Raw genomic sequence first — 26,120 nt, forward strand, 5'->3', positions numbered from 1 at the left:
TCAACTCTGAGGAATCTGAGCTGTCCGGGGGGGCCCCTCAGGGACCATGGAGGACTTGAGACTCAGCGGCATTGTCCAACAGGAGTATGGGTTTCCCTGCTATCCGAAAGTAGAGTGTTCCTTTGGAAGTTTTGTTAGCTGAAATGACGTTAAGCGGAGACAAAATTACCTTAGGACACCTCTTGCTAATGGATGCGCAAGATGAATGGATATAAAGCACAGATGCTCACCCTGTAGATCAGAGCTCTGGGGCTTGAGGCTGAGATGCAGAGAGTGGTGCCGGGAAGGAGTTTGGCGGGGTCACTCTTCCTGCATGGTGTGCACTGCCTCTGTTGTGTCTCCTGCAAGACAAGTGCTCAATGCTATTTTTATCTTCCACTTTTTTTGTGTGTGTGCGAAAGCAAAATCCTCTTTGGATTTCTTATGGTTAGTGAAAACAATTATTAATATAGGTCTTTGGGAAGAGCAAAGTGGCATAAAGCAAACTTTCAAAAAGATGGGGGATACCTGTATAAAGTCAGCCACATGTTTTTTCAATTAATGGTTTACAATGTTGTGATAGTTTCATCATATGTGTCATTTTTTTAAATTGATTAAGTTTTTGGCTGTGCCTTACATCATATGAGGGTCTTAGTTCCCTGACCAGGGATCAAACCCATGCCCCTTGCAGTGAAAGCACGGAGTTATAACCATTGAACCACCAGGGATATCCCACATGTCATTTTAAATAGCCACATAAAAAAGTAAAACTAAATAGATGAACTTAATTTTAGTAACATATGTTATTTAATCCCAATAATGTAAAACTACTATAATTTTGACATATAATCAACTGAACTAAACATATAATCAATAATACTAAATTGTTAATGAGATGTTTCACTTTTTTTGGTACTAAGTCTTTGAACTCTATATTTTACACGTGCAGTGCATCCCAGTTGGCAGTTACTGTATTGCACAGCGCAGCTCCAGAGTCTGATTGATGAGTGTTAGTCTGACCTGCATGCTAACAGCTGATTTTTATGGAGCACGCACTGACTAAGCCCTGTTCTGCAGGCTTGTCTAATTACACGGTGGACCCTTGAACCCCACAGGTTTGAACTGCGTGGGTTCACTTATGTGTGAGTTTTTTTCATAGATACCTGCTGTGCAGTCTGTGGTTGGTTGGATCCATATACTTGGAATGGTACATACCTTAGGTTGCATGGAGGGTCAGCGTCTCTAACCTTCATGTTGTTCAGGGATCAACTCTATTATTTATCCTCCATGGCAACCCCACAGCGGAGGAACTACTACTGTCCCCATTTCACAGATGTGGCAACTGAGGTCCAGAGAGGTAGCTTTGAGGTTTCATAGTGGGTGAGTTCTGAAGCTAAGGAGGAAGAGGTGATGGGAAGGAGTGAGCTCCTCTTGTTTTTAACAGATTTATTTAGATAAACTTCATACAACAGAATTCACCCATGTGAAGTGTACAGTTCAGCACTGGCTAATGTATGTAGTTTTATAACCACCACATTCAATATATGGAGCAATTCCATCTCCCAAAGGTGCCCTCAAGCCCCTGTGTATTAGACTCCCCTGTCCCTGACAACTATCCATCTGCTTTCTGCCCCTGGAGTTTTACCTTTGCTTGATGTGATACAAATGGAACTATGTAGTTTGAAGTCTCTGAGGCTTGGTGTGTTTCTCTTAGTGTGATGTTTTCAAGGTTCATCCCATGTCATGTGTATATCGATTACTTTTTCCTTTTTAAAAATTGCTGCGTAGTATTCCATTGTGGGCTTCCCTGGTGGCTCAGTGGTAAAGAATCTGCCTACCAATGCAGGAGATGTGGGTTCAGTCCATGGGTTGAGAAGATACCCTGGAGAAGGAAATGGCACCCCACTCAAGTATTCTTGCCTGGGAAATCCTGTGGACAGAGGAGCCTGGTGAGCTACAGTCTATGGGGTTACAAAAGTGTCACACACAACTTAACGACTAAACAACAACAATTTCATTCTATGGACGTGCACAGTTTTTTCATCTGTTCATCAGTTGATGGACTTGTGGGTTGATTTCTGTTGGGGCTGTAATGAATAATGCTGACATGGTTTCATTTCTCTTGGGTAGTTATCCACCTGAGAGTATAAGTGCTGAGTCACGTGGTAAGTGTCTGTTTAAATTTGTAAGAAACTACACAGCTGTCTTGCAAAGTGGCTGTGAGATGTTACACTTAAGCACCATGTCTCCAGTTCCTCCACAGCTTTACTAACCCGTGATGTTGTCAGTCTTTTCAGGTTTGTCATTCTAGTGCATTTTGCTAATGATGTAAGATGCTGAACAACGTATATATGTTTCTTTGGCATCCGTATAGACCTTCAGATCCTTTGCCATTTTACATTGGGTATTTTGTTGGCTTAACATTGAGCTGTAAGAGTCGACACCTCTTTTTTGTTGCCGCTGTTGTTCAGTTGCTAAGTCATGTCCGACTCTTTGCGACTCCATGGACTGCGGCATGTCAGGCCTCCCTGTCCTTCACTGTCACCTGGACTTTGCTAAAGCATCCAACCATCTCATCCTCTGTTGTCCCCTTCTTTCCCTGCTTTCAATCTTTCCCGGCATCAGGGTCTTTTCCAATGAGTTGGCTCTTCGTATCGGGTTGATATGTTAGATGCTTTGCCCTCAGAGGCCACCCATTGGTCCTCCTGGCATGCCCCTGGGTCAGTACTCAAGATCACTGGCTATCTCAGGTACCTGCTAAACCCTCCCCTTTCTGCTCACCGCAGGTAGGCTTGGGAATCACATACTTACCAACAACCCCTGACTTGGCCAGCAGTATAGTGTCTGCTCAGTACAGTCTCCCTGTGCTCACAACAAAGGCTCCCCTTTGCCTCAGGCTGGAGTCAGCACGCCCAGCCAGGGGACTTGGGATGGGGGCTGGGAGCCTTGGGTCCCCCTTCTGTCCTTATGACCTCTTCCTTTATGATTTGGAGCTCATCACTTTTCCTCTCTGGACCTCAGTTTCCTCATCTGTAGAAAGAGAAGGTTGGACTAGTTGACTCCAGGGATATAGATACTCTGAATCTCTGCTCTTGGTGGCTTTGGTAATGGCCATTTGTGGAGGTTCCTGTAGTCACTTAAGGCAGGACTTGGGATTTTGCAAGAGGGTCTGGTGGGCAGGAAATGCAAAGAAAGGAATGGGGCAGGATGATGCCTGGCTCAGGAGCAGATGTCCAGCTTTCTGCTTCAGTTGGAAGAGCCAGACTCTGCTTTGGAATAGCCACCATTCATCTTGTCCAAGCTCACAGGGTTTGACAAGCTGGAGATCATGGTTTCTGTATCATGTCCAGGACAAAGGATAGAGGGGAGGTGGTGGTTTGAATCAGAGATGGAGAGACTGAGACCAGAGTGGTCCCTGGTCTGATAATTATGTGGTGGTATGAAGGGAGTGATGAGTGCAAGCCACGTTTCTAGATACTTGCAGAGCCGCTGTGTGATGTGAAAACATCTCTGAGCTCAGTGGTGACCATGTCCTGGGCTCTGAGACATGACACGGGCAGTCTTCACTCGTGATTGAGGGAAATGCTTGCTTTTAGTCAGAAGTTAGGAAAATAAGGCATAAATGTTTGCAAACTGTCCAGGCTCATAGACCCTCCTATCTTACTGTCTAGTCTTATCCTAGTCTACCCCCGATTCTCCTTCTAGCAGAGAATTGAGCAGTAGGGACCTCCCCCACATCTGCCCTTGCTGGCTCCTGGTCCTGGCCGTGGACAGCAGTGGTGTCACTGCTAGGACTGCTAATCTTAGGAGCCAGACCCTTGTGGAAGCGGCCTTCAGACTATCTCATTCTTCACTGTCACTTTATGATGGGGACACTGAGGCCCAGAGGGGAGAAGTAAGTTGCTGAAGGTCCCAGAGCATGGGGCCTGCAGGGTGAAGGGCCCTGTACTGGCGAGGCTCACTCTAGCCCGAGTTGAAAGAGATTTTGGGGGAGAGTTGCAGAGTGATAAACCTGGGAAGCCCGGGGTTTCCCCCTCTTGTAGACATTTTGGAGACAGGTCAGCTTTCAGAGGCTGCGGTGTCCCCCACTCCTGCAGCCTACGGCTGTGCACACCTGTACTGTGTCTGGGCTGTCCTTTCAGGGACCGGCTGGGGCCTGTCGTCGCCTCTGAAGCCTGTGAGACACTAGAGCTGGAGCTGTGGGGGCGGCGAGGTGGGTGTCAGGCCCGGCCTCACCCGCGGGAGCAGGGCCCGCCTTTGGCCTGGCAGCTGAAGCCAGCTGTTGCCTCCTGCGGTTCTTTCCCATGTCCATCCGTCACTCCCTCCTTTGGGACAGCCACTGAGCCCATTCTTGGAGGCGGCTCTTCCCACCCCCCCGCCCAATGCCTCTTTGACCCAGGCTGCTGTGAGGGGTCTGGGGAAAGTTGGGGAGCCTTGGAGAGAAGGTTCTGGCTCTGCTGACAGTCAGCAGGGGATCCACTGTGGAGCCCCTCACCTTCTCTGAGACCCTGAGTTTCTGTTTGGAAATAGAGCCTTAGTCCTTCCACCTTCTACCAAGAAAAAAAGGAAAAGAGAGAAAAAAGAGAGAGAGAGATTGGCCCGGGTGTGGAGAGCTGTGACGAGGCTCTTATAAACACAAGGTGTGCATGTTAGCAGGGCTGTCACACGCCTGCTGGGAGTTGTCAAGGATGACACGGCTGGGCTGGAGAGAGAGGGGACCCTTTCCAAACTGGAGAAGGAGAGGTGGTGGTTTGGGGTGCTGGGAGGGACGGAATGACTAGTCATTCTGTCTGGGTGACTCTGGGAAGGGGGAGTCTGAGGGCATGGCCCTGGAAGGCTGGGGGAGCACTGCCTTGGAACCAGGAACTCTGACCCCTGGAGGAGTGAGGCTGTGGTGAGCTCAGCCTTCAGAGTGACCTGCTTCCCGGGCTTCGTGCTGACTCCTGACCCCACCATCCCCTTCCTGAGGTGCTGCTGCTGCTTATGAGGGGGCAGGACTGGGGGTGTGTGGATGGTGGGGAGCAGGTGGTCCCACTGATGGGGAGCAGCTCATGCCCAGATTAGGACAGCTTGGGGAGGGGAGCAGAGGGGAGCCATCAGGTTCTAAGGACTGTATTGTCCCTGTGCTTTCAGAATGGAGGGCTTCCTTAGAGGCTCAGATGGTAAAGAATTTGCCTGTCAATGCAGGAGACCCAGGCTCAATCTCTAGGTTGGGAAGATCCCCTAGAGAAGGGAATGGCTACCCACTCCAGTATTCTTGCCTGGAGAATCCCATGGACAGAGGAGCCTGGCGGGCTACAGTCCATGGGGTTGCAAAGAGTTGCACCCAACTGAGTGACTGGCACTCAGGGTGCAGGTGGGAGTGGGAACCAGCAGGGCAGGGAACTGCCTCCCCTCCCCGATCCTGGGCCATCAGTGCCATGGGGACCAGCTGCTGCTGGGCTCTGAGAAAGTTCTGTGAGCCTCTGTCTCCCGTGTCTGTCACCTTCTTCGTGAGTCTGTGTGGAATTGCCAGCCCCTTCCCTCCCAGCAGCCCTGGTTCTCAGATCCCTGAGCCAGTCTCCCCCACACCCTCTGCCAGCTGCTAGTGGCTCTCCTGGCCTGCTTCTCCAGCCTTTCTTTTGTTTTAAGTAGGTTTTACTACCCAGTGTTCAGAAAATGCAGATAAGGAAAAAGGAGAAAGTAAAAACTGTCTATAATGTCATCACCAGCTGATGCCCTAGGTTAGCGTCTTGGTGTGTGCCCTCCCAGACTTTTCTCCTGATCTGTGCTCACATATTAAAATGGATTATATCCTGTGCTTGCTTTGCAGCCTGTTCCTCTTCCCTTCTGGTTGCCTAGCTATATTTCCACATCAGTCAATATATTTTTAAGGCTGTTTAACATTCCACCTTAGAGATGCCCCATAATTTATTTGACAAATCCCCTGTTGCAGGCCGTTTCCAGTGTTTTGTTACTATAAATAACATTGCGATCAACAAAACACCCTTGTAGCCCACTCTTTGCACACATCCTTCACTACTTCCCTAGGAGAGAGCCCTGCAGTGGGAATTGTCAGACCACAAGGATGGCCCGGCATGCCGGATGTTGGGCAAAAGCTTTGGCTGTTGGGATGTTGTTGGTGATGTAGACGTTGTTGATGCTGAGGTTGTTGATGTTGAGGTTGTTGATGTAGAGTTCAGGGGCCTTGATCTGCTGAGAACTCACCCAGTCTGGACTTCCCTGGCCTCTTTTGTGGCATTCACAGCTATGTTCTGTTCCCATCCAAACCCTTCAAAGCCATCTCCAGGCTTCCCTCTGGCTCTGGTGACAGCCTTCCCTGTCTCCCGGTCTGGAAGGCCTGGTCTCCATGTGGCCTGACCCAGGTACTTGGAGCCTTGGGTCCTGACTTGGTGGGGATGGTTAACTCCTTTCTAACTGTCTTATCTTCACTAGGGAGGGGTAAACTATAAGGGGTCAGGGCTGTGTCTTCTTGTCTATCCATGTCCATAACTCTCCCCAAAGCAGTAGCAGAGGGCCAGGCACAATGGTAGGCCTCAGCCAACACGTGCTTTGCTGAGTGACAGCTGCGGGGTGAGTGGGCCCTCTGGGCCTCAGACTTTGTTCACAGGGCAGAGGTGAGGGGTGGGCTGGGTCCCTTCCTGCTGTGACTTTTCCCATCCCCTCCTTGATCACACCTCCTCTTACCCCACAGGTCTTGGGTCCTGAGGCTGCCAGCAGACTATGGGTACAACGGCCAGCACAGCCCAGCAGACGGTCTCGGCAAGCGCCCCCTTTGAGGGCCTCCAGGACGGTGGCTCGATGGATGGTCGGCACTCACTCAGCGTCCACTCCTTCCAGACCGCGGGCTTGCACAACAGTAAGGCCAAGTCCATCATCCCCAACAAGGTGGCCCCCGTCGTGATCACGTGAGTGGCAGGACAAGTATGACCCTGTTCCCAGAAGACCTGGCCGGGGGGAGCTGCCTGGAGGGGTGGTGGCATACAGCACTTAACGTCTCCAATCTGCTTCCACTGAGGAAGGCACTGAGGCCCAGAGAGGTTAAGCGGTTTGTCTGGAGTCACACAGCAAGTGGGTGGCAGAGCTGCTGTCCTTTGGGGTTCTCTTAGCCCGTATTACTTATCGTGTCGTGGTTGCCAAGGAATGTAGGAAAGGGAAGAGTGGCTGGCTGGGGTGAGGTTGGGATGCTTTTTTGAGAGTAATTTTTCACTGAACTTTTTAAAAGGAAGTTTATGTACTTAGATGCATAAAATTTAGATATTTTCCCCCCCACAGTCTGTAATTATGGTTCAAACTGAGGTTGACACCAGGCTGTTAAAGGGCCTTGGGCTGAAAAAGCTGGAAGCTGTTGTTGGTCAACTTTCCTAACTAGGCCTTTTAGGGACGTTCCCGGAGGCGACTGAGGGTTTGTTCTGGCCCCATACTTTGGGAGACCTGGACACCCTGCGTATGTCCTGTGGGCCCAGAGAAGGCGCGGGTGCCGAGAGCCTGAGGCCAGGGAGCCGGAGGGACATTGGCTCTGTCTCCTGGTGAGTTGGGAAGCCTTGTCTTTCCTCGCATCCTCCCACTGAGCGCCCTGCCTTTGGACCCCTCCAGGATGGAGGAAGGTAGACATGATTAGCTAAGAACTGGATGTGTTCCATGTAGTGACGTTTGGTGGAGGCCTAGCAGATGGGGCCTTCTGTGTAAGGAAACCTGAAGGAGTGATAAATCCGGCCTGCTGGCTTTGGGGCCTGACAGGAAAGCTGTAATCATAATACGTTACTTTGCTCATGATAAGGGGAGGAAGGAGATGTTAAATAAAAGGGACTTGATATGGAGTCTTTTGACTAGCACAGGGCATAACTTGGTTTGGGTCTTGAGCACATGTGTTGGAAATCCTGGGCCCAGCTCTGCCTCTCTCCTGCTCTGTGACCTTGGGCAAATCCTTTTCCTTCTCATAAAGGCTTAGTTTCCTTATCAGGATATGTGGGGATGACATTCAAAAATTTAAGCATGGTATGGCTCAACATTCTCTGGCCTGCTGTAAAAACCCACTTCAGTGGTATTGTGCATGCCTCCTAGAGCCAACTGTGACCTAGTGATCCTTGCGTTGTAGCTTGTTTGTGGTAGAAGGGACCTTAGAAGATCATCCAAAACTGGGGCTGTCAAACTATATCCTTCAGCCAAATCAGGTCACTGCTCATTTTGATAAATAAGTCTTTGTTGGGACACAGCCATGCCCACTTATTTGCATATCATCAAAGGATGCTTAAGGCTGCAGTGGTAGAGTTGAGTAGTTGTAGCAGACTGCGGGGGACCCACAAAGCCTAAAGTGTTTACTATCTGGCCCTTAATAGAAAAGGTTTTCTGACTCCTGATCTAATCAACAGCTTTTTTAGATCAGATATGAAAACTGACCTAGATATGGAAACTGAGTTTTGGGAAGGCAGGATTTGCCCGCCATGGGTCGTGTGTGAGAGGGAGACAGAGCTGGCTGAGGGAACCCAGGTCTCACGACTCCTGTCTACTGCTCCCCACCCCACTCATTCCATCACCCTGCCTATCCTTTTGTAAAGAGATGTCAGACCCCAGATCATGAGCCCTGGGAGGCTGTGTCTGATTCGTTGTTATAATCAGCACAGAAGCTTTTTTGGGTCTGGAATGCACAGCCCTCCCTCAGTGTTAGCATCTTCAGAAATCTGTATATTTTGTTTGAAATGGCCCTGGCTGGAGGTAGAACTCTTGCTTGTAATAGTAATTAGATTACTAGATGATTAGAGTCCCTGAGGCACTTACTTCATTAGTGCTTTGTCTTCTCACAGCAGCCCTTAGGAGGTGGGAATTACTGGAGCTGCTACAGACCTAGTAACTTCAAAGCCGTGGAGCTGAAGTCATACCCAGGCCCCAAGGCCTCTGTCCTGAACCACTGCACTGTGCTGTGGGATTGTCAGTGTGGGGTCTCTTCTCAGAGACAATCTGATGGAGGGACCATCTGGGGCCAAAGTAAGCCTTGTTTAAGGAGGCTTTAACCAAGACGGAAAGGGTGGATATTGAGGGACAGTAGACAGCATCTGTCATAAATGCGTGTGTGGGACGGGGTGGTCCTGCTGTGGGCCTGGTGAGGGTGGAGTGTATTCTGGCCACCGTGCTTGCCTGACACCGTCTGCATCCTGCCCCTGACAGGTACAACTGCAAGGAGGAGTTCCAGATCCACGATGAGCTACTCAAAGCCCATTACACACTGGGCCGGCTCTCAGATGCCACTCCCGAGCACTACCTGGTACAGGTGAGGTCAGGCCTGCCCCTCTCTCTCCCTTCCTGCCTCCCACCTCTCCAGCCCTCCTTCCTCACAGGCTCCCTCCCTAATCTCCCCCTGCTTTCCCCATGGCCTCCTTCTCTGCCTCACCCCATCCTCTGGGACCCTGATCCCACTTGATCTCACTCTCTGATACCCTAGGGCCTGTTCTTGCTGCCCCGTGGAGACCCTGCTCTTCTGTCCCCATGTGTCCCCTGCCTGGCCCCAGCCTGGCCACACCCCTCCCTCTGAGGACCAAGGAAGACACACATGGAAACCTGAAGGGCTTGGGGCCCCAGACTGCTCTTCTCAGGCTGAGAATCGTCATCCCATTGTCTTTTGAAGTTTTAGGACTTCTTTGGTGCATAGATAGAGATGTAGACATAGATGTACATCTATCTAGATCTATCTTTTTTTTTTTTTTAACCTGGAAAGTAAAGTCTCCAAGGGCAGATGAGTTTTCATGTGTCTTGTTGACTGCTGTAGTCCCAGGTTCTAGAACAGTGCTTGGGTAATCATGTAGGTGCTCAAAAACAGTCAGGGAATGAATTAATGGTAGTCATGATGATTAGACTGTATTTGTTGAGAGAGGGTCTGGTTGGGAGGTAGTGGTGGATGGGTAGGTGGGTGAACGGGTGGATGAGATGACTTCACGGTTGCTTTTTGCCCGGGAATGAATCTCCTGATTCCTCCTGCTCTCACCTGATCGCTTTTTTCTCTGTGGTCTCTGTCCCCAGCTGGGGAAGGGAGAGACCTGCCCATACTCAGAACGGCAGGCCCCTGGGAAGTGGCTCCCACCTTTCTCCTAGTTGGTTACTGGTGCCCCAGCTGTGTGGTTCCCTACTTTGACCCCTTTTCCATGAGCTTCCTCTTTGGGTGAGAGATGGCTGTTTTCTGCCCTGGGAGCTGCGGGCACACCCTACAGGCAGCTTTGGTCTTCGTTTCCTGTCCCTGCAAGTGCTTCTCCCTGCTCTCCTTCAAGTCCTGACTCAGATGCCACCTCCTGCATGAAGGCTTCTTTGATTCTCCTTCAGGAAGACTTGTCTTCTCTGTTCCCACACTATATGACACCCTTCCTGGCATCACAAGTATTTTGTCTACTTTTCCCACGAGTCTGCAGACAACCTGAGGACCATGTCCCCCACCCCGTTTCCCTGCTCCCCATCCTCTGGGGCCTGGGATAGAGCCTTGTCTGTAGCTGTCCCTGCGTCATCTGAGTGACCCCTGTGGCTCTCCCCCGCCAGGGCCGCTACTTCCTGGTGCGGGATGTGACTGAGAAGATGGACATGCTGGGCACCCTGCAGAGCTGTGGGGCCCCCAACTTCCGGCAGGTGCGGGGCGGGCTCGCTGTGTTCGGCATGGGACAGCCCAGCCTCTCGGGGTTCAGGCAGGTCCTCCAGAAACTCCAGAAGGATGGACACCGGGTAAGCATGGCCATTTCCCAGGCAGGAACCAGTCCCCAAATCTGGGGAAATGGGTTTCCCGGAGGGGCAACTGCAGAGGCTCCGGAGGGCCCTGGCCATATTATGGGGGAGGTGGTGAATGGTGACCAGGGCCAGGCCCTGCCAGGCCCTGAAAGTCGATGGTCATTGTGCTCAGCATGACTGTAAAATTCTGGGCAAATGTTTATTGCATTGTCCTGTATGGACATGGGAGCCCCGAGGTCAGAAGCCCCTCTGTACACCCACAGAATGATGATTACAGTCAAGACTTACATCCTCATGTTGACCTACATGGGTGGGGAGCTATTGTCCCATTTTACAGAGGAGAAAACTGAGGCCAGAGAGGATAAGAAACACAGCCCCTGAGTGGTGTCCCAAGACCCAAACCCAGACCTCTGGACTCCACGTGTCTGCTTTACATGACTCCTTTCTCTGCCTGCTGTAGAGACGGGGTTTTGAGTGTCTCCAGGACAGAGGTGGAGGGTCCACTGGCATTGCAGGCTCGTAATGGGCAGTCTGATTTAACGTGGGTGAAGGTGGAGAGGCTCTAGTGAACCAGAGTGAAGAGGGGGTGTTAGCTGAGCGTGGATCCCATTCCATCATCCCAGCAAGTTCTCTAGGGTGGAGCCTGCCCACCTAGCTCCCCCCGTCTGTATGGTGCTCAGTGGCTGAGCGATCGCATGCTGCTGGTGGGCATTCATGTCTTCAGCTGATGTTTATCAGCACCTGATTTACTCAGGGCTCTATGCTAGGCTTTGTGGGGACATGAAAATCACCAGGACATGATTCTACCTGCAAGGGCCCTGTAGTCCACAAAGGGAGAAAGATGTAGAGAGGAGGGAGGGTCAGGAGCAGGTGGCATTTGGCCTGAGTTTTGTTTCTGGGGTAAGATTCAGGTTGCAGGGGCAGAGTGGGGTGATGGGCCCTCGAGGAGGTCCGGGGAAGGGGCGGTGGAGCGGGTGTCCACGCCGGATAGTGGTGATGGCTCCTTCCTCCTTGGGCGCCCGGCAGGAGTGCGTCATCTTCTGTGTGCGGGAGGAGCCCGTGCTGTTTCTGCGAGCTGCTGAGGACTTCGTACCCTACACGCCTCGAGACAAGCAGAATCTTCACGAGAACCTCCAGGGCCTTGGACCCGGGGTCCCGGCGGAGCGCTTGGAGCTGGCCATCCGGAAGGAGGTGAGGGCCACCTGTGTGGGTGGGAGGCCGCCCTCCTGGTGGCCTTGACACCTGAGCTGAGCCCCAGCCTGCCTGCTCTTACTGGCTCGTGCTCGCCCCCTCGGCTGGCCCACTTGGGCCAGTGGCTGCTGCAAGGCCAGCTCACGGGGCACCAGGGTAAGAGCTCCTCTTCTCAGCTCTGTTTGCCTCCGCTCTTTCCCCACCCCACTTTTCTCCTCCAAACTCAGCGTTCTTATTTAGAAAAGGGTCTGGTGGAGGGTAGAGAGCACTAGACTGGAAGTCCCAAGACAGGTTCAGCCTTCCGTGAGCTGTGAGGCCTGGGCGGGGCCGCCTCTCTCCCTGGGCCTCTGTTTCTGAGGTTCCTCTGACCTCCTCCTTCACAGTGTGGGGACTTGTCCAGGTCTCTGAGGCTGTTCACACGCCACAGAGCTGTGTAAATAGTGTGTCGGGGTCATGTGTCGCCCCTTCTCCGAGACCTCCCCAGTCAGGCGCAGAGGTCGCGCTGGCTGTGGTCGTCTCCCCATCTCCTTCTCAGGCCTCGTCCCCTTCAGCTCCCAGCTGACCAGCGTCCTCCTGTCCTTCAGTCTGGTGGTTTGGCCTATTCCTGCTGCCCACTGGGCAGAGCCCTTCCAGCCTGACTGCGGTGTGGGACGCATCAGCTGAGGCGTAGGTGGCTGCCCTCGGGCCAGCGGTCACCCTGGTCCCTCCAGCGCTGCCAGGGCACAGAAAGCACCTCTGGCTGTAGTTCTCCCTGGAGGGCAAGCAGCCTGTCCATGGCCTCCGTGTGGCTTAGGTGCCTCCAGAGCTGAGCCAGCAAGGTCCATCATGGCCCTCTGGCCCCTGGCCTCCATCTAGATCCACGACTTTGCCCAGCTGAGTGAGAACAAGTACTACGTGTATCACAACACCGGGGACCTGCGGGGGGAGCCCCACGCCGTGGCCATCCGGGGCGAGGACGATGTGCATGTGACTGAGGAGGTGTTTAAGAGGCCCCTCTTCCTGCAGCCCTCCTACAGGTACTGGGGGCCAGGCCTGCGTGGAGGCCCCAGCGTGCTGGGCGTGGGTGCTTGCTGGGCCTGCTCTCCTGGTGCGGCCTCAGTCTCACCGTCTGCAGGTTGGGCTGAGTCCGCCATGCCTGTGTCTCCCCCGGGAATGGTGGATGTCCGGGGTGTGGGGTGTGTGGCTTACCTGATGGGCTGTTCCCTGTCACCCGGCAGGTACCACCGTCTGCCCCTGCCAGAGCAAGGGGCCCCCCTGGAAGCCCAGTTCGATGCCTTTGTCGGTGTCCTCCGGGTAAGTGGGGGCTGGAGGAGTGGTGGGAGCTTGGTGGGGTGCGCAGGTGCTTGGAGAGGGGGTCTGTGTCAAGGCCCTGTCTCCTTGGAGATGCTTGGGTAGCCGTGTCTCCTGGAGGAAGGCCGAGGGGGTTGTGTGTGTCTGTGTGGGTGTGCACTTGTGTGCTGTCTAATGGCAGAGCCCAGCACGGAGTATCTGGAGGACTGGGCGCTCTGGCTGTGGCTCGGCTCCTCCCTTTGTTGTGTGATCCTGGATGACTCTCCTAACTTTTCTAGGTCTCAGGTTCCTCATTTCTTTATTAGAACTAAAATTTTTTACCCTCAGGTCTTCAGCTGATATTTCCTGAGTACCAGTGTTTCGGTCTGTACTCCCCTGGGAGGTGGCCTTATTGAATTTGCAGTGTAAACTGCATAGCAGTGTAGCTGTGGCCCTGTGTCCCCTCTGAGTAGGTCTCACCTCCAGGGCCTCGCTGAGCCCCCTGGAGCCTGGAAAGGGGGCAGAGTCTGCGCTCCTGGGGCAGGTGGAGCAGACCGAGCTGTGGGATTTGGCAGAAGTGGCTGCTGGTCTGTCCCCATCTTGCCACAGACTAGGGGAGAGGCATTGATGTCATGATGCCCCTCCACCTGCATCCCAGCTTCGCCCTCAGCTGAGGGATTTCCGGTCACACCGTTCCCTGCTCTTCGTGGTCCTTTCCCAGGAGACTCCCAGCTTGCTGCTGCTCCAAGATGCCCACGGGCCTCCTCCTGCTCTCCTCTTCAGCTGCCAGACGGGCGTGGGCAGGGCCAGCCTGGGCATGGTTCTGGGCACACTCCTCCTGTTTCACCGTGGTGGGACCGCCTTGAGGCCAGAGTGAGTGGCGTGGGAGCCAGTGCCCCAAGGGGCTGCGGGGATGGGGGGAGGTGGGGGCGGGCCGCCGCAGGATGCTGGGGACACATCAGAAACCCAGAGCTACAGCTGGATATTGGGCATCGGCAGCTCCTTTCCTGGTTCGCATAGACTTCCCTGGGTGACCTGGAGAAAGTCACTTGACCTTTCTGGGCCTCAGTTTCCCCAGTGGGGCAAAGGCCTGTTGTTTCCCCTACCTGATTTGGAAGGGAAACTTGAGCGTGTAGTCCAGTGCAGTCCCGGTGAATGGGAGGGTGTTGACGGCAGCCTTCGGGACTGCTGATTATGCTGTTGTCCCTGCCTGTCAGGGCTGCCCCTGTGAAGACCAAGCCGCTGTCCATGGAGCAGCTCGAGGTGGTCCAGAACTTTCTCCACACAGTGCCCGAAGGGAGGAGGATGGTGGAGGAGGTGAGCGAGGGGACTGGATGAAGAGCTGGGGGTGGGGTGGTGGGGGAGCACTCACTGCCCTTGCTGGCGATCGCTCCCCCTCAGCCCTCCCTTCCTGACCGGTCATTCTCTTTGCCCCTCTGTTCTTTTCTGCCTCCTGCCGTCTTTCCTTGGCTCTGCTCCCTCCCTGCCTCTGTCCCCTCTCCCCTGCCCCGGTCCCTGGCACCAGGTGGACAGAGCCATCGCCGCCTGTGCAGAGCTGCACGACCTGAAGGAAGTAGTCCTGGGAAACCAGAGGGAGCTGGAAGGCAGCCGGGCCCAGGTGAGGTGCGGAGAGCTGCTGCTTTCGCTGAAGCTCGGCAGCCTCGTTGGGTGAGGCCTGTTGACCGGACCCTTTCAGCCTGGCTTTTCCTGATTGCTGCTGCTGCTTCCACGAGTAGAGAGCAGTTTTCAGAGGAAGGGGAGATGGGGAGCTGGGCCTGCAGGAAGAGAGGAAGTTTACTTTTCCTGATTGGGACCCCTCGCTGCAGAATAAACAGGATGGAGGAAGGGGCTGCTGGCGAGGTGCTGGAGACTTCTGACTGCAGATGCTTTCCAGGCTGCTCCAGGCCCCCTCTGCAGATGAAACGCTTGCTGTTTCGTTGGGAAGACTGGGGTTAGGTCTAGCCCATCTTCTAGAAGAGCGATGCGCTCTGGGCTGTCTCAGCAGGCCTGTCCTGGTACTATAGAGAGAGGAGGCTGGCTTGACAGTGTTTGCACACAGCTCATGGAAAGAAACTAAAACCCACAGAGCCTTTTTCTTCTTTCATGCTTAAAGAAATATCTTTTAAAAGCAATACAATGGAGAATTGAGAAATTAGAGAAGAAGTAAAACTGCCCATCATCCAAGCACAGCTACTCTGAGCGTTTTGAGCTGGCTTCCTTCAGTTTTCATATTTCTGATGTTCTTTTGTAGCTTGTCTAGGGCACGTTTGCATCGTCTTTGTTTCATGTAGCCCTGTCTTTTCCATGTCATACCTGCTTGTCGTCGTTGAGATTTATTGCTGCGGAACCAAAGCCATTGCGAGGCCCAGCCTTCCTTGGCCTGGAGGTTAGGAGAAGGGCTCTGGCCTGATTACCGGGCTTCTGTTTCCGGCTTGGCCACCTGCAGGCACGTGGGCCTGGCCAACCTCCTTCACTGCTCTGTGCCTCAGTTTCCCCACACATAAAGTGGGGCCACGAACAATAACTGCTGCATAGGGTTGTTGTGAGTTAGGTGAGCTCAGGCCATAAAGTCTCAGAAGGGAGCCCGACAGAGCAGCTGTTCCTGGGCATTCCCCTGCTGTGATGTGCAGGCCCCTTCCCGTTGCACAGTGGGGTCACCAATGTACCTACTTTGCATTGAACTGCTTCATGCAAATGAGGCTTTTTTGTATTTAGGATTTTTCCCCTTATAAGGTCTGGATTAGGGCTTGACAGACTATGGCCCACAGGCCAAATCCAGCCCACCACCTGTTTTGATAAATGAGTTTGGTTGACATGAGGTCTCGCCAATCCATTTATGTACAGTCTGCGGTGGTCGTGTGCTGCCTTGGCAGCATCGAGCTGTCGCAACACGGATCTGGTGGCCTGCAAGCCTAGAATATTTACTGTCTGGCCTTTTATAGAAATAAAAGTTTGCTGAACTCAGGCCTAGATTCCCAGAGGTGGGATTAATCTTCATCCAAGGGCATGGCCTCTTTTTTCGGGCCTATACGAATCTCACTTGCCCTCCAGAAGGTGGTGCCGACCCAGCAGGAGAAGCCTGAGATCCACAGGTGGAGAGAAGGACCCTTGGAATTCGCCGTGACAGCCCCCCTGCCCAGTAAATGCTGGGGCGGGGAGGGTCACAGTTCTTAGGCGGGGCCTTTGGCTCAGGGAAGGGTGCTTATACACTTGATGCTTCAGCACGGATTGTGTGGGTGGTGCTGGGACCATGCAGCGAGGCCCAGCCTCTCTGGGCACAGCCTCATCAAGAACTGGAATGCTTGGTCCTGCAGCAGCTGTGGTCACCAGCAGCTCTCTCTGAACACGGATAAACCACAGCAAATGGGCTAGAGTTAGATGCTTGCAGGAACTTCCAGCCTGGCAAAAGTGTCATGAAGGGCAGGATAGATTGCCCTCTAGGGATTTCTGAGGCTTAACTTCCAGAGATGGGGTTGGATGGCCTGAGCCGCCCCATCTTTACCGCTGGCCCTTCCGGGTCCCTCCCTCTCAGGGAAGCAGCAGCCAGCACGGTGTCCAGCAGAGGGCGCTTCAGAGCCTGGAGCGGTACTTCTACCTGATCCTGTTTAACTACTATCTCCATGAGCAGGTGGGGCTGGGGGATGAGCGGACACAAGCCCCCTTCTCCTGGGGCCCCTCCAGTCTCCCCACTCGGTGACTGGCACGGGGTCGGTGGGGAGCTCTGTGGGGCTGGGGAGGGGAGTGGGGACGTTCGTTGCTTTCAGAGAAAGGTGGGAATGGGGGAAGCAAAGAGGGACCCAGATAAAGGGACAATCCCTGAGTAGGTCAGCCCAGGAGAGGCCCCATCTCTCTTTTCTCTGGGTCCATCTCTGTGTCCTTAGCCAGGGCATCAGGGCCTGGAGGGCTCTCACTCCGGACATCCTGTTCCTCTCTCCCCATCCCCTTGCCCCTGCTCTGGGCCGTGATGGTTGTCTCCTGGGTTCCCCCACCACGGGGTAGGCAGGAAGAGTTTGGGATGGCCCCGTGCCCCTGAACTCCCATCTCTCTCCGCCTCGGGCTGCAGTACCCGCTGGCTTTTTCCCTCAGTTTCAGCCGCTGGCTGTGTGTCCATCCTGAACTGTACCGCCTGCCTGTGACGCTAAGCTCAGTGGGGCCTGTGGCCCCCAGGGATCTCATTGCCTTGGGCTCCTTGGTGAGTGTACCTGACCGCTGGGGAAGTGGGAGTGGTGTGGGCTGGCCCTGGGGCTGGTTACACCCCTGATTCCTGTGGGGTCAGGCTAAGCATTGCCCTCAATGATGATGGGTGATGGGATCTGCCTGGGAACAAAACGGGACCATTCTCAGGCCTTAAGAAGTGCTTGCAGCTCTGGTTACTGTTCAGTACCTGCTCTTCATTCTCAAACCCAAGTGCTCTGGGCAGGGAGTGAGGAGAGCTGATTCTGGTAGCTTTGCCGCCAGTGTCGCATTTTTGAGTCTCAGCTTCCTTATCCGGAGAGTGGGCACCATCGTTCTTGTCCATGCCGGGGTGGTCATAAGGCTCCAAGCGTGCAAAAGTGCTTTGTAAACTGTCAAGTGCTGATCTTATCCCCCCTGCCCCACTCCCACCTGGGGCCAGGCTCTGAGCCTCAGTGGCTGCTGTGGGTCCCAGGCTTGCTGCTGTTCCGACAGGGGGCAGATGACCTCGTCTCCCCGGATGCACTCAGCACCGTCAGAGAGATGGACGTGGCCAACTTCCGTCGGGTGCCCCGTTTGCCCATCTACGGCACGGCCCAGCCCAGTGCCAAGGTGACTGCCCTGGGGGGCACACTTGTGGGGATGGGGGAAGGTGATTGAGCCCTTTCACTGATGGCCCCCCTGTCCCCCAGGCCCTGGGGAGTATCCTGGCCTACCTGACTGACTCCAAGAGGAAGCTGCAACAGGTTGTGTGGGTCAACCTGAGGGAGGAGGCCGTGCTGGAGTGTGACGGGCGAACCCACAGTCTGCGGTGGCCTGGGCCCCCCATGGCCCCCGAACAGCTGGAGGTGGGGCTCTCCTGCCTTCTACCACCCCTCCGTTGGAGGCCTTCTAGGGAGCTGGCCTGAAAGGGTCTTCAGAAGCTTGTATGCTTCTATTGTACAGTTGGAGAAAACGCCCCGAGAGAAGTGTCTCAGGGAGTGACTGACTCAAGACTGTCATGCTAGCCCTGGGTCTGGTTATGAACCTGGAGGCTTGAGAAGGGGCAGTGATAGGCCCAAAAGCCAGGACTGACCTGGCTGTAGCCGGCTCTGGTCTTTCAGGGCTGGCCTGGGGATTGCCTTGTGGCCTGAGCCCGTTGTCCCACCCTCCCCTAGAACCTGGAGACCCAGCTGAAGGCCCACCTGACCAGGCCTCCTGCAGATGCTGAGGGCCCGCGGACCCACAGGTTCCAGACGTGCCTTACGATGCAGGAGGTCTTCAGCCAGCACCGCGGGGCCTGCCCCGGCCTCACCTACCACCGCATCCCCGTGCCAGACTTTTGCGCCCCTCGCGAGGAGGTGAGAGGTCCAAGCGGCTGAGGCCTCTGGGGCGGGGAGGACACCCTCGCAGTCTCCCTCTGGGCTGGGTGTTGGCTGTGGGCACAGCTCCCTGGAGGGGCGAAGAGCTTGATCTGCACGGTTTCAGAGCGGCCTCCGTGGTTTATTCATGCCTTCCAGGCTTTGCGTTTATGTGTGTGCGCACACATGTTTGTGTGTGTTTTCTGTGATATAAATAAGTGTTGTGGGGTGGGTGAGCATGTCTGTGCTGTTGGTGGAGTCTGTGTGTGTTCAGAGTGGTTGTGAGTGTGGTTGTGGGCTGTGTATGTATGTGTGTGTGGTGGGTCTGTGTCTATGATGGGCTTGTGTTTCCCCCTCGCTGGGCTCTGTGGTCTGGTTGCCTGTAGTTTGTTGCCCCCTAGTGGTCATGTGCTGCAGTGCTTGGCTGAGGTCCAAACTGCCCTGAAGCTGGGACCTGGGTTGGGTCCACCTCCGGTGGGCAGTAGGGCTGGGGGTCCACATGTAGGCTGGGGGCACAGCACTTGGGAATATGTACGTCCTCCCTGGCGGGTGGTAGCACCTGGAGCCTCAGGTGTGTGCTTGTGTGCGCTCACCTGTCCAGTGCCAGGTCACATGGGGGTGTGGCTGTTTACACGCACAAGGTGCTTCAGTGAGCTGAGTGTGTGCATACCAGGTTATGAGCCTGACACGACCAGGCACTGGACGGGCACTCCCAGGGCAGCTGCCGGGGTTGCCATTGGGAGGGACAGGCCACCTTGGGAATCTGCAGCAGGAGCACCCACTGACTCCAACCTCGGTTTCCCTGTGCAGGGTTTTGACCGGCTGCTGGGGGCCCTGCAGGCTGCCCTTGCCAAGGACCCGGGTACTGGCTTCGTGTTCAGCTGCCTCAGCGGCCAGGGCCGGACCACGACCGCCATGGTGGTGGCTGTGCTTGCCTTCTGGCACATCAGAGTATGTGAGGACAGGGGTCTGCTCCGGCAGCAGGGGCCAGTTGGTCCCTGGGGACCTCGGCGAGGGCAGGGGGGTCTGGGGCTGAGCTGGTGCCTGGTGTGGTCCCAGAGGCCCCTCCCGTTAGCCCTGGGCAGACGACATGTGGGCTGGCAGACCCCCAGCGTGGGCTCTGGGCACGGGGCTGTGGGAGGGTGCAGTCTGGTAGCTGGCTCCCAGTCCCAGCGGCTGTTCTCTCTCAGGGCTTCCCCGAGGTGGGCGAGGAAGAGCTCGTGAGCGTGCCTGATGCCAAGTTCACCAAGGGCGAGTTTGAGGTGAGTGTGCCCCCTAGGGTCCCCGGGGGACACCTGCAGAAGGAGAGAGGGTGAGTCTCTCTGGCAGGTCTGGAGGGATGTTCAAAGCTCCTCCCGAGGCCATCACCTTCTTCCACCTCCTCGTGTCTGTACTTTCCTGTCTCCATTTCACAGATGAGCAAACCAGGGCACAGGGTAGCTTGGCTCTGGGCCCTGGCAGATGGCTGTGCGAAGTGGGGGCTGGCCCCCTTCCCTTTCTTCCTGGCCCTGCTGCTGGGTGGCTGTGTGCGCTGGGGAGGCCACTGGCCACTATCTTGTCTGGGTAACATTGACAACTGCCTCACAGGCATCTGGGGCCCGTCTGTGGCTGGTGACCTTGTGCACGGCCATACTCCACCCCGCCCCGTTTCAGTTTGGGGTCCTGGGTAGACGCACTGACCTTGCACATTTAGCCACCCGGGTACTTACCCCTGCCACGTGTCGTCCCTCCTGACACCCTGCAGGCAGGTGGCAATGTCCCTCCCTCCTTGCAGATGGGGCATATGGGACTCAGGTGGGCACGGGGCCGCCCAGTGTCAGCGTGGTGCTCAGCGCCTGCCTGCCTGGCCAGCCTCGCCAGTGCCCCCTCCCGCCCTGCCCCGCCCTGCGTTCTGACGCCCGGGCCTCCGTGCAGCTCCTCAAACTCACCAGGGGCTGTCAGCCTCTGGGCCTTTGCATATGCTTTTCTCTTGCCCTGGACCACTTCTCTCTTCTTCTGGCTGATTCACAGATTCTTTTCCTTTTATTTTTTTATTGTGGTAAAATATGCATAACATAGAATCTGTCTTCTTAACTGTTTTTCAGTATACGGTTCTCTGGCATTGAGTACATTCACGTTATTGTATGGCCTTCACCACCATCTCCAGAACTTTTTTTTTTCCATTTATTTTTATTAGTTGGAGGCTAGTTACTTTACAATATTGTAGTGGTTTTTTGTCATACATTGACATGACTCAGCCATGGATTTACAAGAACTTTTTCCTCAGGCCAGATTCACCATATCCCCTAACTCCCCATCATCCCTCCCCTAGCCCCTGGGAGCCACCATTCTACTTTCTCTCTCCATGAATTTGACTATTTTATGTACTTTCTATAAGGAGAATCATGCAGCTTTTGTTCTTTTGTGACTGGCTTATCTCACTCTACATAATACCTGCGAAGTTCATTCACGTTGTAGCATGTGTCACGATTTCCTTTTTTAAAATGCTGCCTAACATTCCATTGTAAGTACTGACCGCATTTCATTTATACATTTATCTGTCTCTGGAGACCTAGGTTGTCTTCTCCTTTTGGTTATTGTGAGTAATGCTGCCATGAACATGGGTGTACACTTATCTGTTTGAGTCTCTGCTTTCAATTCCAGAAGAGGAACGGCTGAGTCAGTTGGTAACTCACTGCTTAAGTTTTGGGGATATTATTTTCCACAGCAACTGCACCGTGTACATCCCCACCAGCAAAGTAGAAGGGTTCCAATTTGCTTCTCCACATTCTTCCCAACACTTGTTGTTTTCTGTGTTTTTTTTTAATAGCCTTCCAAGGAGGTGTGAAGTGATACTTCGCTGTCCTGTTGATTTGTATTTCCCCAATGACTAGTGATGTTGAACATTGTTTCATTTGTCTTAAGGCCATTTGTTTATCTTCTTCAGAGAAATGTCTGTTCTGCTCATTTTTTATTTAAGTTGTTTTGTTGTTGTTGAGTTGTAGGAATTCTTTATATATTCTGGATATCGATTCCTTATTAGATATGTGATAGTTTGCTGGGTTGCCTTTTTACTCTGTTGATAGTGTCCTTTCATGCAAAAGTTTTCAATTTTTTTTTTTTTAACTACACCATGCAGCATGAGGCATCCTAGTTCCCCAACCAGGGATCAAATCTGCACCCTCCTGCAGTGGAAGTGTAGAGCCTTAACCACTGGACCGCCAAGGAAGTCCCAAAAGTCAAATTAGATTTTTTTTCTTGCTTTCTGTGCTTTTGATGTCACGTCCAAAAAGTCATTGCTAAGTGCAGTATTATGAAGCTTTTCTTCTAAGAATTTTATGGCTTTAGCTCTTAAGTTTAGGCCTTTGATCTATTTTGAATTAATTTTTGTATATAGTATAAGGTTAAGGGTCCAAGTTTATTCTTTTGCATGTGGATATCCAGTATTTTCAGCACCATTTGTTGAATAGAATGTCCTTTCCCCATCTAATGGTTTGGCAAAAATCTTTTGACTATATACATGACGGTTAATTTCCAAGTCTGCCAGTCCTTCAGATGTGATAGTTAGAACTCTCTCCATTCACATCCAGTCCTGTGCCAGGAGCTGTTTGTGCTTCCTTCTCCACCCTTCACAGCCCCCAAGGGTTAGGTGCCCTGACTACTCCCAGTTGATGCAGGGAGCCAAGCTCATCACCCTAGAACCACATCAGAGATGGGATGGGACCAGAGCATAGCCAGGAAGTCAGCCTCTGAATCTGTGTTCTAAAGTTACATCCTGTGATCCAAGGATACTCTGTCCCCACCCTCATCCATCTCTAGCATCCTCATGTCTAGACTGCTTCCTCTGTGATTAATTCAGGTCTGTCAAGCCCACAGTCCAATGGGGAGCATTTAATAGAGTGTGAAGAGGGCTGAAATAGACATTGGTGCTGAGGACTGAGGGTATAGCTTGGGGGAGTCCAGGAGGGCTTGTGGAGAAGGTGCTATTTGAGTGCATTTTAGAAGGACGCATGAGTCTGCCTGGGGCTATGGGGAGGGATAGTATGCAGAGAGGATCAAGTGTGCAGAGGAGGGCGTCTGAAAAGGGCAGGACTATGGGAGGCTGCGGTTGGGCAGAATGGCAGGGTTTGAGGTGGGAGCCACTGATTGTGAGGACCTTGGAAGGCCATAATGTGTGTTTTATCTTAACCTTGAGGCCGACAGGGAAGTAGGGGAGGTCGGGATCAGAGTCTTATGCTGGAGGGCGTGTGTGTGGAGGAAGGCACGGGGAGGGGAAGCTGGGGCCTAAGTGAGGATGGGCCTGCCCAGTGAAACAGGAGCCCCGTTCCCACTGGTCGGTCTTGGGGACCAGTAGTGATGGGGCAAAGAGGGCGGCAGCAGGATGACCTTGGGTTTCCGGCTGGAGCTGGTGACAGCCAAGGAGAGGAAGGGGAGGAACGATTTACCAGGAGAGGCTAAGAGTTTGGTGCCTTGCATTTGAAAAAGCTGCAGCCCTCTGCTGGGGAGCTGCCCCTGGGTCATGCTGGGGGCCTGCCTGTGGTCCATACTCGTCTCCAGTGAGGTGTCCCACCCAGAGCTCAGAATCCAGGCATGGATTAACCCAGGGTCCTCCCAGGTGATGAGTCCTCTCCTCCCACTGGGCTGTAGCTTCATCCCCCCTGGTGTGCCAGCTCAGGGCCAGTCCCTCTGAGAAACACAGGGGTGAGGGAGATCTACCCCCACATCCCAGCCCAACCACCACCGTGATCCCAGTAGGATGCAGCTGTGGAGATGAGTCAGATTAAGAGAAGAGCTGAAGAGCTGAGTTAGTTGGGTTTTGGTCTTTTGTTCATTTAGCATCATCCACGGAACACCTCCTAGGTGGAAAATCTCTTGTTCTTGGGGGTCAGGGAGCTTCTCGTCTCTGGGGGAGTGGATGTGAGCAAGTGAGCACGTGGGTGCATGAGATGGATGAGTAGGTGGCGGTCGACTTCGGGGCTGTGAAAGGACTATGTGGGCTTTTGGGGTGGGTAGACTCAGAGGGCTCCAGGAAGGCATTGGGCCCATAGGAGGAGTTCTGAGTGAGGCTGGGAGGCAGGTGGGGTCAGACACTGGTGGACCTTGTAAGATGTGGGGAAGCTTTCAGTTTTTATGTTTAGTGTAAGGGATCCAGGAAGAGATTGAAGGTACCCAAATAGGAAGCGCTCACATTTATACTTTTGTAAGGCCTCTCTGGCTACCAGTGAGGGGGAGGAGGCGGGGCTCCTGCAGTGGGTTGGGGGTGCTGGAGGCCTGGATCGCTGCTGGCGCAGGGTATGGGGGTGCAGGGTAGACAGAGCAAGATCCACAGCAAGTGACTGGGAGGGTAGCTGGGAGGAGCCCTGTACCGCAGAGCGTCCTTAACTGGCCTCAGTCTCCCCAGGTAAAGGGAACGCTGTCCACACTGGGTTTCCCAGAGCTGGGTGTCCCCAGAGTGCCTGCAGGGTGGAGGAGAGCCAGTGGGGCCCCACCTGAGGCTTATCGTACACCCACTGCTCACCCCGCCAGCCCCAGTTACATGAGAGTTATCCGTTTTATGGATTAGAGTCCTGGATAAGGCTCCATTTGAAGCAAGGTTCCTAACGCTTGAAAAAATAAGCCCCTTGGGAGCTCTGGCCTCCGAGATACCTGGAAACGCCCTTGGGCCCCATCCCTGTCTGAGAAGTGAGGGGCCGTTAGGGCCAGCACGGCCCTTAGTGTGGGCGAGCCAGTTGCTGGCGCTGGAGGCCCCCGACTTGGTTTTCTTTCGACTCATCCTTTGCCTCTGGCCCCAGGTGGTGATGAAGGTGGTGCAGCTGCTGCCCGATGGGCACCAGGTGAAGAGGGAGGTGGACGCGGCGCTGGACACGGTCAGCGAGACCATGACGCCCATGCACTACCACCTGCGGGAGATCATCATTTGCACCTACCGCCAGGTGAGCCTCGGCCCACCTGCCGTCCCCGTGTGCACAGCCCAGGAGGGGGCTGACCTGCCTGCGAGGTGGCTAGGGCACCCCACAGGGCCCTCAGGGGCTCTCAGTCCCTTCTCCGCCTCCTGGAAGTCAAGGTGACCCCTGACATGGAAGCATGCCCAGCCCTGACTTTCCCCACTGGATTCTGCAGTGCTTGGTGGGGTGTGTGCAGGGGTGAGGTTCAGAGGATTCGGCAGCTGCTGTGGCCCTGGGACCTGTCAAGGATGTGACTGCTCAGAAGGAGCACTCTGTCCTCATCCCTGTAGTGCCAGGCATTCACCCTCCAGTTTCTGGGCCACGGGAGCCCCTGGGGGTCCTAGGGAGGAGGCAGGTGGGTGGATGGGGTCCTGGGGAGCTGCTGTTTAATATCCGGCAGGAAAGCCATCCAGTGTTTTCACAGCTGATGCTGCCTGAGGGACTAAACATTCAATTATACAAATCAGAAGTTTTCTATAAAAGTCCAGATTTCATATAAAAATTCAGAGTTTTAGCCAATTTAGAAAAAAACAAGCCTTCTCGGCAGCCATGGTCCCAGGCACTCTGTCGCACGTGGCCTGGCTGGTGCAGTTACCCAGCCCACGGGGGCTGCTCTAGCCATCAGACTCGGGGGCCTCTGGTCTCTGTGTGGAGCATACTGACCTGTCTAATTCTGTTTCTCTCTGACCCAGTGAATGTGATTGTCTGCTGGGCAGAGGAGGGTGCTGGCGTGGGAGGGGACAACTGTGAAGGGAGTGGGAGCTTTGAGAAGACTGTGCCCCAAGTGAGTGAGCACCCCCCTGGGTGCTGACCTGCGGTGGGACAGCGGTCCCCAAGAAGGGGCGGCTCTGAGCCAGCCCCACGCTCGGCCCTCACTGGGCACGCGTTGTGAATGGCTGATCCAGGCCAACCTTTGCTCAGGGTCGCAGATCAGACCACGTTTGGGGGAAAAGGGTGTTTGTCTGGAGGCAGGCCATCTGGGATCAGGTTATGCCCAGGGTCAGCGGTCAGTTGGAAGGGATACCAAATTTGGGGTGGGGAAAGTGGTTAAGGAGTTTCAGCCTTTGCTGAGCTTTGAAAGGTGGACTCGTTTCACCCACGGCCAGCAGCGCCCTTTGGAGTCGCCTGTGGGTCTCCCTCATGGTGGTCTGGTACTCTGCCACCAGGTGGCGGCAGTGAACTGGGAGCCCGAGTTCCTGCTCCGGAGACGTTGAGAGCAGAGAACCACGCTTCCACTTCTGTCTGTAGCCAGAGGCCTGAGTCGTAGGAAGGGAATGCCTAGCTCTGCTTCAAAGTACCGTAGGTCCCCTTCCGATGCTGACCACACTCAGTCAGAGTACCCCTCTTCGCAGCCTCTTCCTTCTGGCCCTGCTAGCTCTTCGCTGCCTTCGGGCAATCCAGGGGTCCCCCCACCCCACCTCCCCTCCTCTGAGCTCTGCAGTCATGGATGTTCACTGTGGGGCGCACAGAGGGTGCAGCAGGGGGGATCGGGGGGCATGAGCCTCAGGGAGAGAGGAGAGGTCCCACAGAGCAGGCCTGG

At 54.2% G+C, this 26,120-nt stretch overlaps 1 protein-coding gene across 5 annotated transcripts in view; it reads left to right on the plus strand.

Moving 5' to 3' along the window:
* Positions 1-26,120, plus strand: part of PALD1 (phosphatase domain containing paladin 1) — an 83,045-nt gene that overhangs the window by 35,152 nt on the left and 21,773 nt on the right. For 4 of the 5 annotated variants that reach the window (XM_020877405.2, XM_020877409.2, XM_020877407.2 and 1 more), the window contains exons 2-18: positions 6,674-6,887; positions 9,145-9,247; positions 10,501-10,680; positions 11,710-11,874; positions 12,730-12,890; positions 13,092-13,167; positions 13,865-14,016; positions 14,361-14,460; positions 14,669-14,761; positions 16,676-16,771; positions 17,207-17,335; positions 17,812-17,928; positions 18,009-18,164; positions 18,474-18,656; positions 19,467-19,607; positions 19,847-19,918; positions 24,428-24,568. In XM_020877405.2, the coding sequence (XP_020733064.2) occupies positions 6,703-6,887; positions 9,145-9,247; positions 10,501-10,680; positions 11,710-11,874; positions 12,730-12,890; positions 13,092-13,167; positions 13,865-14,016; positions 14,361-14,460; positions 14,669-14,761; positions 16,676-16,771; positions 17,207-17,335; positions 17,812-17,928; positions 18,009-18,164; positions 18,474-18,656; positions 19,467-19,607; positions 19,847-19,918; positions 24,428-24,568 (2,250 nt within the window). In that variant the 5' untranslated portion in view covers positions 6,674-6,702. Of the gene's footprint in view, positions 1-6,673; positions 6,888-7,268; positions 7,509-9,144; positions 9,248-10,500; positions 10,681-11,709; positions 11,875-12,729; positions 12,891-13,091; positions 13,168-13,864; positions 14,017-14,360; positions 14,461-14,668; positions 14,762-16,675; positions 16,772-17,206; positions 17,336-17,811; positions 17,929-18,008; positions 18,165-18,473; positions 18,657-19,466; positions 19,608-19,846; positions 19,919-24,427; positions 24,569-26,120 lie in introns of those variants that run through there. The other variant, XM_070470770.1, reaches the window with a different exon arrangement.

The sequence above is a fragment of the Odocoileus virginianus genome, chromosome 7, assembly GCF_023699985.2.
Source record: "Odocoileus virginianus isolate 20LAN1187 ecotype Illinois chromosome 7, Ovbor_1.2, whole genome shotgun sequence".
Lineage (NCBI taxonomy): Eukaryota > Metazoa > Chordata > Mammalia > Artiodactyla > Cervidae > Odocoileus > Odocoileus virginianus.